This window comes from Parasteatoda tepidariorum, chromosome 3 (genome assembly GCF_982258835.1).
Source record: "Parasteatoda tepidariorum strain Cologne lab strain chromosome 3, Ptep-v5.0, whole genome shotgun sequence".
NCBI classification, from domain to species: Eukaryota; Metazoa; Arthropoda; class Arachnida; order Araneae; family Theridiidae; genus Parasteatoda; species Parasteatoda tepidariorum.
This window is the reverse complement of record NC_141757.1, coordinates 96,763,900-96,777,585: the sequence shown is the minus strand read 5'-3', so window position 1 is coordinate 96,777,585 and position 13,686 is coordinate 96,763,900. Positions and strand designations below refer to the sequence as shown.

The following is a 13,686-nucleotide window of genomic DNA, read 5'->3' as shown; positions in this document are numbered from 1 at the left end:
ATTTGTTTGGAGGAAATGTTGGAAATGCCTCATCCAACTCGTTGCCAGCACGTGTTTCACGCACAGTGTCTGGACAATTGGTTGCGCACGCGTCCACACAGGACATGTCCCCTTTGCCGACACGAAATCTAACTCTGTGTCAAAAGCCATTTTTTTATAAAAAAATGGGACGAGTCCCCCTCATTGGGGACTCGTCCCATTTTTTTAAAATACACACAACGCCAACATTGGGCGTTTGGGTGCAGACCCCTTGAAAATGCATTGGACAGGGCTTTCTGGGGACCATTTCACATACACAATGGACTGCTTCACGAGAGGGCAGTGAGAACGTTTCCAAACATGGTGTCACGACAAAAGAGCAGTGAGAATCGAGGCTTGAGACTATTTGTTGTGTCGTTTTGCGTTTCCAATTTTATTTTGCAAGGGTCACGGTGCTCAGCTATTTTTTCGAGTGACTGTATATATATATATATATATATATATATATATATATATATATATATATATATATATATATATATATATATATATATATATATATATATATATATATATATATATATATATATATATATATATATATATATATATATATATATATATATATATGATTTATTTTTGGGCTACAAAATGTTCGAATCCGCTACTTTTGGAGCTCCCATTCGCTACTTTTTAATCTTAAGTTCTGGCAACACTGAGTCGTCGTAGAAATTTGTAAACATTAATGTAAACATATAAAGTTTTCTGAGTGTCACGAGTTAAAAGTATTATTATATCTTTTAATTTTCAGTAATGAAAAACAAACGATGTGGGTAAGACCACAGGAAGTATCTTTAGCGAAGTCTTTGTGGTGAGATGGAAATATGTTCTATCTAATATTTATCGAATGATTATAATACCATATTTGCAGTCAAAGTTTTTCTTTTCGTTTTATATGAACATATAATAAGGGAGTAACATTACATATTGTCGTTTTCTTTTCTAATTAAAATTTTTTTTAATGTTTTTTTTTATATTTACGCATTTGATTTTATCCAATTCAAGAGAAATGTTTTTAAAATCTATTTTATAATCGCGTGAAATCCTTTATATGTTTGTTCATCACAAATTACTGAATTGCCTGACCATAAAGGCTAGTAAAAAAAGTTATTAATTAAATTATTTTTAAATAGTTTTATTTGCATATTTAAGTTTTCTAATTTAATAGCTACTCTAAAACTGTTTTTTATTGTTCTAAAGTTGTCAAAATATGTCCTATCTGGGCTGTATATTGAAAAAATTATCTCCTTCAGGAATAGTCTTTAATCTTTCCTACAAGGTATTTTTCTCAAAAAGACTCAAGAACTGCCGTTAAGTATAATTTTTGAAGAATTGTTAATTTGAGAATTGATAGTTTGTGCTGCAATGTATAAAACTTAATTACTAATTTTTATTCTTCTATATTGATTACTGTTTTCTTCCAGATAACTTTTGAAATTGCTTGAATGCATTATATCTAGACTGGAGTACCAATATTAGTACCTATTTGCTATAGGTGTGTTCATTAATGTGTCACTGTCTTGTTTTTGTAATTGCAATGAAATAAAGAAACATATAGTGACAAGTCAAGTTTATAACAACTGTATCTGATGCATTTGCTTTTGACTAGGTTGTATTCTTTAGTTTCTTGCATGGCACTGCCCAGTTGTCACCAAAACTTGCTGGCCATATTGGTGCAGCCACCAATGCAGAAATTCCCCTTCTAGAGAAATTACTAAATTTGATTAGCATAATTTTCTCTAATATTCTGAAAAATATATCCTGCTCTTTAGTGAAGATATTTGTCCTATAGAACTTATAAAATTTCTGCCTTTATCACTTAATTGATGAAGATTAATTTAGGTATCAGCTTTATCTATTTGGTTAAGGTTGTTAACAGCAAAATTTTAATCTGTTCTTTATTACATTTGATGTTTTGATATACAAATGTCTTTTTGCAAAGTTAAATGTATTACAAATATTTAGTTAGTTGAAACAACATATTTTTTTGTAAGGATCTGATAGTCATTAAACCTTTTATTTTGTATCTTTGACTATTCTTTTCAATATTTTATTTTCTTATATAACACAGATTTATCTACATCTAGCATAGGGGTGCACAACCTTTTTCAGTGAAGGGCCACATGCACAGTAGATTGACCAATGAAGGGCCGCATGCCTAAGTGTTTAGACCGACATATTGAAAGCAATTGTTGGTGGTGATTGTTATATAAACATCATTGTTTACATAACACTAAATTCCTTTTGTCGGTTAACCTTGTAATCTCTTTGCAGAAAATACAATACTTTAAAACGTTATGAATTAGAAAATGCAAAACTGATTACTTAAGAAGGAAAACAGAATTCGAAAATCAGAATCAATTTATCGGAAAAAATTTAGATAAATTGAAATAATTAAAAAACTATGGAAAAATTGAATTTTTTTTTTATCACATTACAAAATACAAAAGTCCATTTAAACATAAATTTTAGCGTTAAATTTTTTTTTCATGGAATTAAATTTCAAATAAATAAATGTTCTGGTCATTAATATAAATTCAAGTTAAATATATTTTGATTTAAAGAAAGTTTATAGGGTTAAAAATGATTAAAACTAAAACAAAACCCCTTAAGTGGAAAATTTAGCATTTATTAGGGAATGTACTTTATCTTTCAGACATTTTTATTTTAAATTAATAATAAGAGGCTAAGAGAGGGAAGAAAAAGAAAGAAAGAAAACACATTAAATTTCAAGGAACTATATTCCTTAATAATAAAAAACTATTAACATACTTGTTTACAACTTTTTATGACGAATATATTTTTAACATGACATTTACTATTTACAATTAATGCACAATCAATAAAATTTACATTACTTTTCGAAACTTATCGTGATTAAATTTTTTATACAGTTAAAATTTAATGATATACAAATCATTTCCCACCATATAATCATAAATGATATAAAATGCTCCAAGAAGATAGAAAATGGTTTAAAAAATTTCTTAATGGTTACACTGTAATTTGGAAAATTTTGGAATATTGTGATAATTTTATATACTTGATCATGTGATATTTTTTAAGCCATTAAATGAAAATGTAATGATTGTATTTAAAGACTACTCTGTAATTTTGAACAGGCCAAATTCATTCTGGAAATCTGTCTTTCGACAGAAGCTGTTGTTGTGAGTAGTATTAAACTTAGAGCAAATAACATAATCAGTTTTGGAATTTGTCCTAGATGGTGTTCTTCCTTTCTGTGTTTTTAAATCGCGGAAATACAAATAGCGATGTGTTATTTTTTAATTGCTTGAATGCGAATCGCTATGTGTGATTTTTTAATTGCTTGAATACGAATTGCTATGAGTGATTTTTAAATTGCGTAAATAATAAACTCGATGCTTGTTTTTCAAATCGCGTGAATACGAATCGTGTGGCTTTTAAATTGCGAAAGGACTACTCACAACACTTGATTTTTAAAATGCATTAATATGAATCGCAATATATGGATTTTAAAACGCGTGCAAGAAAAGTAGCAACGGATGATATTTTAAATGCCAGAACACGAATCGCGATATGTGATTTTAAATCCCGTAAATACGAAGCGCGATGGATTTTTTTAAAATCTCGTTAATGTTAATACGAAATGCGATGCGCAATTTTCAGATCGCGTAAATACAAATTACGATATATGACTTTTAAATTACATGTGACAACAAAAAGAATAGGTTCGATGTGTGTTGTTAAACTTGCACGTGTTCATGGGACTAAAAAATTATGCCGTGTTCTGAATTTTTTTTTTGTTGCAAAACGGACCGCGTTTAATATAAACACATCTCGTTTTTTTTTCTGGGAATGTGTTGATTTGGCTAAGATACGTAATTACTTTTTAAGTTACGAAAAAAAACTAAAACTGAATCGAATTTCACGAGTTGTAATATTGTGTGAAAAAATCAGGTATATTCCAAATCACAAATAAAAATGCAGCAATAACGGGAAAGAAGAAAAAACACTTTCGAAAACTCTCTTAAAAAATTCGTGTTAAAATCGGTACAACGCAAATGATAAAATCGGCACAAACAGAGCACGTAAAAAATAATTATTTTAATGCGCGATTCAAAACTCGCTTGCTGTCAAAGTATTAAAAATATCATAATCTTTTTAAATCACGGGGAAAACGTAATAACTACTAAAACAATAACCAAAATACTTTAATATTTTAGATGAAATTGGAGTAAATAAAGTCCATCAAAATTTTATGCAATTTAAATGCGAGATTTGAAATTAAAATGTCGCAATAGCGTATAAAAAATATCGATACTTTCAAAACCTTGTAGAAATGTGTAGCAATAATTTCTAAAATAACGATTGAAAAATAATTTGATTTGCGATAAAATCGTTACAAATAAGCCATGTCAAAAAATGGTTATCTAAATGAGCGATTCTTTACTCGCGATTCGTAATAATATCTGGCTAAAATATCGAAGTTTTAAAAACCGGGTGGAACTGTGCAGCAATAACTGTTGAAGAAAGGATCTAAAGTCATTTAGATTTTCCATGAAGTTTGCACAAATAAAGCGTTTCATAACTTTCAAAAATCGCTATTTCAGAAACTACTTGAAAATGGGTAGCAATAACTACCGAAAAGTCATTGGAATCGGCACATACGAAAAGCGTCAAAAGTGGTAATTAAAATTCGTAAATCGTAATAATGATGTATTAAAAATATTGTGATTTTTAAAACTATGCCGAAATCCGTAGCGTTAACCATCGAAGAACTACATTGATTGAGATTGGGTGCGTCAAAAACTTAAAAGTATAAATTTAAATTACCGAATTTTTTTTATTATTTTTCAAAAACAAATATTTAATTTTTATTTTTATTTTGTTCAGATTGCGGCCGCGGGCCGCACATCGAGGGTTGGCGGGCCGCATTTGGCCCGCGGGCCGCAGGTTGAGCACCCCTAATCTAGCATAAAAAAAAGAAAAGTATCATGTAACTTCGGATTAGTTACATTTTATATTTCATCATATTGTTACAATTTAATTTTATTTATGTCTTGCGTTTTTTGTAAGTGCTCTTTTTAATTTATAATTTTTTATTTTAACAAAGCAATTTTTTTTATATTTCTCAGGGTCTGTGAAAGAGCCAACACATATTTTGTACTTCAACAAAGGAAAGGTTATGGCACTAGAGGTCTTGCATCATTATTCGTTGGCACATTCGACAGTGTGTTTGACACAAAAGTATTGAACTCCATTAATTTCATTATTTAACACTTTATATTAATCTTAGGTTTTTAGGAAACATTATAAAAAAATTTAATATTTTCGAAAGATTCAGGTTGGCTTTTAACCTCATACGGCTTTTTGTGAATAAATACGGTACCTTAAAGAAATAACTAAGTGTTTATTTACTATGTTCTGACAAAATATTTTTCTAGAAGCAAATGAATAAAATAATTATAAGAAATTTCCTGAATAAGTATCATTGAAAGGGACTATTTTTATTAATTTTTTTTACTTGAGTTTAAACATTACTGTAAATTACAAAGCTTGCATAATAAATAAGTTGTCAATTATTAGTATTCTTTAACTGGGTTTTGAAAATATAAGACAGCAAAAAAGGGCTCACAATTGCAATGAAGGTTGTAGAACAATTTAAGTTCGCACCAAACCATTTTTCTTTGTAGCAGAACTGTTTATGTACAAGTTGCAGTATAAGTTGTTAATAGTTTTTGTTTCTCTATGTAAGCATTTAATTATTATTTAATTTATAATAAGAATAATATGAATAGTTATTTTTGATAATACCCACAGAAACTTCTAAAAAACTAAAAAAAAAACTAACTCAGTGGCGCGACAGCCCATTAAGAGGGCCAAGGCCGACTGTGCCCATCTCAGTTTTCTTGACCTTGGGCTCTGGGGTGCAGGAGCATATGTTCCGGTCAGGTGGTCAGCCGAACGCGGAACCCCCAGTGTTAGTTCCCAAGCATGCTTGGTACTCATTTTATCGACCCACTGAAGGGATGAAAGGCTGAGTCGGCCTTGCCCGGCCCAAGGATCGAACCAAGGACCTGTGGCACGACAGCGCGAAGCGGTACCGCTCAGCCATCGGGCGTCTCACAGAAACTTCTAATTATCAAAAATCTTATTGTGGAGCATAAGATGTAAATCTGCTCTTTGGGAAAAAGTTATGAAAATGTTTTGATTTGTATTAACATTAACTATTATTTTGTCAAACTCTTTACTTTTAACCTGATTTGTTACTTGAATGAAATAGTATAAAAATTTCCCTGCCAAGCATAATATCTCTATTGAATAACGTGGAAAAAACCAAGGAAGGAAGTAGTTAATTTTAGGTTGGCAGTTAAAGAAATAAGAAATTATGTTCTGTATTTCCTCCTCAGTTAAAACAGTTATACATTTTCAAATGGCCACATTTAACTTTGAAATATTTTAAGCTGGAATTTTTACCAATTTAAGTAGGCATTTCCTGAATTCATAGCTAACATTGTATTATCGTTTTTATGTTTAAGGTATACATTTGACTAGCATCTTGTTCAATTTAAGTGTCAACATTGTCTCCTTTATTCTTAAATGTTTAAATAAATTTAGAATACTTTTATATGTAAGAAATTTTTTTTAATTACATTACTATTTTATCCATATTATCATTATTATTAAAAATGTTTTAAATTGCATTACAGGTACGTAAGTTATTTTATTTGAATTTATTATTAGTGTTTTTTAATTTAACTCTCAAATCTTGAAGTATCTGAGAAAGTTTGTTTGCGATTTTCTTCTGTATACATCTCTCTTTTTCATTAATGAACATAAGAAGAAACTGGTAAATTGGCAAAATCTAATAGTTAAAATATTTCTACTAAGGATTAATATTAGCCGGAACAAGGTTACTATGCATAAAAAGAAGCTGGTCAACTAGGGATATTTTAAATTAAAAAAGCTAAATTTACAATAACTATAATCAAAAGTAACTTTTAATAGTAATTGATTCGTTATTACAGCCTTTGCCATATAGGATACTCCTTCATTCTTCATCCTCTGATAAGTCGCCTCGTAAGTAAAGTGATTTCTTATTTGTAAGTTATTATTTTTTTTTGTGTTCATTTATTTATTTGTTATTATTATTATTTGCAGTTTCTGTTGCCAGTGGATTTTCTAAAAGTGAAATTAATGACAATTGGGAATGGTTAGAAAAAAATGTCATTCCTACTCTAGGTTTGTGAAATTTGCATGAAATTCTCTGACATAATATTTTTTATAATTTTATTTTATCTACTTAATGACATTTAAATAGTTGTTTCTTGCTTGCACATATAATGTACATTTTGTTTGATGTTATTTGAATAATTAACGTACTGTTAAATGTCTTGAATTCTATCTATTAGATGAAATAGAAAAGTGTTTTACAATTTTTCTACAATCTCCTATTGAAATAGTTATCCCTATAACTGGATCTTTCTTTTTACAGAGGCATTTGATAATGAAGAGGAGATGAGAAATTTTGTTGCTTGTAAAATTGAAAGTTTAGTTGCTCAGAAGTCATATGATAGTACTCAAGATCCTGATAGCATGCAATATAAAGTATCATCTTTAAAGTTCTCTCGTCTTTTCAATATGCCCAAGGAAGAAAAATTAGTCAACTGTAAGTTGTGTATTGCTGTTCTTTTGTTTTCATACAATTTATATAATTTAGTTTTCATATGTCTAAAAAGATATGATAAATTGTAAGTGATATATTGAAATTGTTTTGTTTTTTTACATAATTATTAATATCACTTTTAAAAATTGCTAAAGGAGATATATTATAATTGGTCTTCATATAATAAATATTGAGAAACATTATTTTGAAAATTTTGTAATGTATGTGTAAAAGTTTTGGAATGTATGTACTATTTCAGTTTAAGCTCATGCTCAATTTTTAGTTTTCTAAATATTCAATTTCCAATCTTTTCAAAAATTGGATAGTTTTAATAAAGTTTAAAAAAAAATTACTATAGCTGAAAATTATGGAAACACCATTTGTTCATTTAAAAACATATATATTAATTTTAGCAAATGTAGGACTTTACTTTTAACCTTATGTTAATGTAATTATCCTTTTCCAATGTTGCTATTTTTAAACCAGACTAATCCTTTGGATTGTTTTCATACAAATTTCAAGCAAATATTACTAAAATTTATGGAATTTGAACTTTATAGCTACACAACAGCTTATTCACTACATGGAAATTGTGTTTTTCATCAAAAAAAGCTCTTAAAATGCTCTCTTGCACAATTTGAAAATGTGGCTTATTATTATATTACCCCAAGCACTGTATAAGTAGACCTATTTTTTGAAGATTTATTAATTTATCCAGTTGCAACTTTTTTATTTTTCTAATTTTTAGTATTCATTTACTAAAGATAACTTACTGGCAGTTTTGACATTTTCATTTTTACTGCTTCCATTATTTTTTTTTATCTATACATAACTGTGGTTCTGCCTAATTTTCTCCTCCAATCAAAAAATCAGAGGCTTTTACTATGTGCAAGAATATTTATAAGTAGAAAATCAAGTGAGTTTTTCTTTACATTACCATCAAGGATGGTTTATATATGACTTTCAACATGCAGAACCACTTTAAACAAGCAAGACCGCTGGGTGGCGTGTTTCTTTCAATCTGATTTAATCAATATGTGTTTCTGTTTTAGTAGACTATTATTTTCCATTATGATAACAAAATATATCTATGGATTTACTTACAATTCTAATTTCTTTAGATTATTCTTGCTGCTTTTGGAAGAAAAAATTACCATGTCAGGGATGGCTTTATCTTAGTGTAAATCACATGTGCTTTCATTCTCAGCTGTTTGGTAAAGAAGTTAAGTTAGTTGTGAGATGGGTGGATGTTACTGTAAGTAATGTTTCTTATGCTTTGTATTTTATACTTATTTTGAATTGAAATTTAATATTTTTACAATTTTTATTTTATTTTAAAGAATAAGAACAGGTCTGATTATATTTTCAAAAGTAGTTTAATCTTAATCATTCATTATTTATTTGTTATAAATTTTGTGTGCTGTAATAACATTCATACAGTCAGTTTTGCAACTCAATACTTTCATATTTAATTAAATAGCTTTATTTTTATGTAGTAATTAATTTATCTATACTTAAAACTTTTATTATTATCAATATTATTTATTGTTAATATCTCATTATTCTAAAATAAATTAAATATTTTATAAATGGTATGTTTTCTAAAAGTTGATTTATTAGAAAAATATGATTTATCTTTATAAAAGTTTAAAAACAATGATATTTGTAGTGTATAGTATATAAAGTTTTTTTTTTCTTTTTCATTTTATAAAAAGCAGTTTTTGGGAAGAAAATAATGTTAATTTTTAAATTTGTTACACACAAAATTGTCTTATATTTGTAAAAAAGAAAAAAAAATGCATTCATTTAAGTTTTTTTATTTCTATGTATGTTTATTACATTCCTAATCTGTTATTGTCCTTACAGCAAATTGAGAAGAATGATTCTTTAGTTTTTCCAGACAGTATAAGTGTTCTTACAAGAACTAAAAAGGTAATGTACTTTCCTGTTTATTGAAAGTGAGATTATTTTAAATGATGTCTTTGTTTTACATTTATCACATTAGATAGTAATTTTAAGGCATTCATATGCCGCGAGAAAATATTACATTAATTATTGTATCTTAAATCATTAATTTTTGTTTTCATTGATTCATTTAAGAAAAATCAATAGAAATATAAGTATTTATAATTATATTTAATGGGAGACAAAATTCCATCTTTCTTAATACAATGCCCATTTGGTAGGAACTCTCTGGTTAATCATCAAATTAGTTATTTATCGTAACATTAATATTTCTTCAGTTATCAGACTCATGAACTATCTGAACCAAAATTACTTGGTAATTCATCAAAATTTATGAAAAGTGAGTTAGAGCCTTTGAGCAGGGAGTCTATACAGAAATGACTAATGACAATTTTTATTAGTAATAATTTTTTCTGAAGGGTCATATGGCCAGGTTCTTTTTCAACTTCTTTTAAGCGACTAGTTATTTTTAAATGCCTAGTTATTTAAGGTAGATTGTGTTACGGATTTAATAGCATGTAGAATGGTCAGGTATAGATATGTATAGGGAAGAGAGTTTTTCCTTCCAATGAAATAAGTGTGTACTGAAAGTGCTTTAGTTTTCTGGTAAACAGAGGTTTTCATTCACTTTTATATTATCACCCAAAACAGGCGATTATAATTTCTGCTTTTCTATTCTCATTATTGTTAAGTTTGCATTAAAATAAATACTGTCTTGTTCATTGCATGAAGTAGATATTATGTTAGGCAACTCAGCCATTTTTTGGTATCAATTTTTTCAGATACTGGTGCAAACGTTTGCATTGTATAATCATTAATTTTTAATTTAAAGATTAGAAAGATTTTTAATTAAAGATTAATTAATCATTAATTTAAAATTAAAGATTAGATATGATTTAGAACTTTAAAAAATATAACTGGAATTGAAAATTTTCTACTCTCATTATTGTTAAATTTGAATTAAAATAAATACTATCTTGTTCATTACATGAAGTAGATTTTCTGTTAGTCAACTCAGTTATTTTTTGGTATCAAATCTTTCAGATACTGATGCGAACATTTGGCATTGTATAATCATTCATTTTTAGATTAGAAAAGATTAGAGAAAAGGTCTGATTTAGAACTTTCAAAAATCTAACTGGAACTGCAAAATGTTTTACAGTAAATTTAATTGTTATTTTTCATGGGTGCAAAGAAGTTTAAATGTATGGAAATTATAGTTACATTATTTAGTTGGATTAAATTGAGCATTAAAACCTAAAGCTGATATGTTTAACTCAAATTAAAGTTTTATTTGATTAATTCTTATTTAAATGTTTTTTTTCCAGTTCCATTTCTCCATGTTCTTAAAGTTAGATGAAACATTTACTCTTATGCAACAGTTAGCAAACATTGCCATGAAAAAGTAATAATTTTTTTTGTTTAAATTTGGAAAAAAATTTGGAATCTAAAAGTTAAAATGTTGAGTACTTCTGTGTTATGGGGTTTTTAAAATTCATAAAAGACATTGTTAAAACTGTAAGTCCTAATTTGCATAATTTGCCCCTAAGTTTGTACAATTATATATTTAAACGGAATAAGATTATGGCTTGAAAATTGATGACCTGTCAATATTACAATAATGAAGTGGCTTTTACTTAATTTATCGATAGATATACAGAAAATATTTGATATAAATATATATATAAATTAATATTCGATATATTTATATAAATTAATTGCTGTTTCTAATTTATTATTATTAATTAATAAAATAATTCCACTTATTTAAATTCTATATTGTGTATATCTATTCTGCTTACTCATTGAAATATATTTTGATATAAATTAAAAAGAATAACAGTAAATTATAGTTAAATTAATAGTTTTACAACTAAGCAAATTACTCTATGGTACAATAATATAGCAATAATGATTACTCATCAAAATATATTAATAAATTAAAAAGTAAAAAGAAAGACTATAATGATGTAATAATAATACTTAGTCACTGTTACTGCTATGTTGCCATCATAAAATGTGTACTTTTTTTAATTTTCTTTTTAAGCCTTATAACACAGAAGAGCCAAATTTTGATTTGTGATCATATAATAACTTTTGTACTTAGATAATACTTTATTTAATACTCTTTTTTTTTTGGTAAGTAAAGTTCCTAAGAGAGATTTACTCATATTAATTTTAAATATCTTTCTATTTTAGATTAATTTCAGAAGAAAATTTTGAGGCAGATACAGATTTAGTCAATAAACTGAGTAAAAATGTGCCAAAAAAACCTTCTTATTTAAAAAGGGACTTAGATGCTCGTGCTCACAGTGAAGCTTACAGGTAATAATATGATCTTAATTATAATTTTAAAGATTATTCATTGTCATCAGATTTTTACCTCGTGTGACACTGTTTCTGCAACTACACCTGCAACTTTTAACTTTTTATGTCTGTATGTTGTCAGATATTGAGCGGTATAATAAATACTAATTTGTATTGTCAGTTCTATTTAATTTTAGCAAGTTATTTCGGAATAAAATTCAGGACATTAAAAAAAATATTTGTATATTTACTTTAATTATTAATTATTTTAAAGAGATTTTAATGTGGAATTTTTTTTTCTTTCTGAAAAGTTCATTAGAATGTTTTAAATGAATTTATTGTCAAGAGGCGCTGAAGCTGGCAGCCGCAATAGTCCAGACCTTTGATGTGATCTGAAGATCCATGGACACGAAAACAACAACAAATTAATTTATTTCAAAAAATTCATAAATATTTTTGAAATTATTAAAATTATGCTTGAACTGATGGTGCTATCAATTTTTCCTATAACATTTTCTTTTGAACTACGAAGGAGTGATCCTACATTTTTGTTAATTTGTGGGATTTAAATTTCCAGATCAAATTTTCGGTTACCCCTAGAAGAGAAATTAGATGGCAGCACTGAATGTTCTCTCTGGACACCTTACAATAAGCAGCATGTCTGGGGAAAGATGTTTTTGTCAAACAGCTACATTTGTTTTGAAAGTGAAGTAAGTAAAAGTTGAAGTTTCTAACATTTGTTTTTGAAATATTCTGTTTATGAGAAAATGTAAGTTATTTTTGTTCTTGAAACTTTATTTACTCAATGCTACTTTTTATGATCCTACTAATTTACTTATTTATGCACCAGATATGTGTATTTTCAGCAGGGTTTAAGAAAAACCTAATTTTGTTTGGGGGGGGGGGTTATTGGTTTTTTTTTAAGATAATACCTAGTTAAGCACTTTTTAGGTTTAAGAATGTGTTCTTTGGCACAAAAAGGTTAGGGACTCCCATAATAAAGAAATGTTTTTGAGTGTGTTTGGAGTGGAAGAAGGTTCCAGGTACATTCAGCAACAAACAACCAAAAAAAAAATCCTAGTAAAACTATGTATAGGCATTAATTTAAGATCTATAGCGTGTGAACACTATGACGGAAACTTATTAAATGAGTGTTAGGAATTTGTAGATTTTTCAAATTAGAAGCTTGTGAATGAGTAATAAAAGAAAAGAAACCCTTTTCTGTAATTTGTTATTATCTCATAGGTTATAAATGAATATCATTCATTCAGCTATTCAGTTAACAAATGCCAAATATAAGACTTTTTTTGTGTATTTTATTTTCACTGAGTAATATATTTCTTTTTATATAATAAGAATACTTTTTTTGATTAATTGATATGCTGTTGATTAAAATTTTTAATGATAATTTGATTGTGTTTTAAATAAGTATAATCAATGTCGTGCTTTCTCTTTTAGGTGAGATATCTTGTATCTTTAATAATACCCATGAGAGAAATGTCTATAGTTGAAAAAGTTGTAAATCAGGGTTCTATTAGAAATGCATTGCTTATCACCACCAAGGACAAGGTATCAAATATTTTTTATGTATTGTATTGGTTAAATTTTGCTAATATGACAAAGACTTTGATATGATGAAAAGCGAAGATTGTATTAGAAATTACAGTATTTTTATTAGAAATGTAATTTCTTTTAGTTTATCAAAACTGTTTGTTGCCTTTTTTTAT

The 13,686-nt window shown here is 27.5% G+C and overlaps 1 protein-coding gene across 2 annotated transcripts in view; it reads left to right on the top strand.

Moving 5' to 3' along the window:
- Positions 1–693: 693 nt before the first annotated feature.
- Tbc1d8-9 (TBC1 domain family member 8/9) overlaps positions 694–13,686 on the top strand; it is a 34,693-nt gene continuing 21,700 nt past the window's right edge. For both annotated transcript variants that reach the window (XM_016060054.4, XM_087159816.1), the window contains exons 1-11: positions 694–850; positions 5,157–5,268; positions 7,050–7,101; positions 7,183–7,263; positions 7,517–7,690; positions 8,809–8,942; positions 9,554–9,619; positions 10,981–11,057; positions 11,852–11,977; positions 12,537–12,669; positions 13,418–13,528. In XM_016060054.4, coding sequence (XP_015915540.3) covers positions 807–850; positions 5,157–5,268; positions 7,050–7,101; positions 7,183–7,263; positions 7,517–7,690; positions 8,809–8,942; positions 9,554–9,619; positions 10,981–11,057; positions 11,852–11,977; positions 12,537–12,669; positions 13,418–13,528 — 1,110 coding nt within the window. In that variant the 5' untranslated portion in view covers positions 694–806. The remainder of the gene's footprint in view (positions 851–5,156; positions 5,269–7,049; positions 7,102–7,182; positions 7,264–7,516; positions 7,691–8,808; positions 8,943–9,553; positions 9,620–10,980; positions 11,058–11,851; positions 11,978–12,536; positions 12,670–13,417; positions 13,529–13,686) is intronic.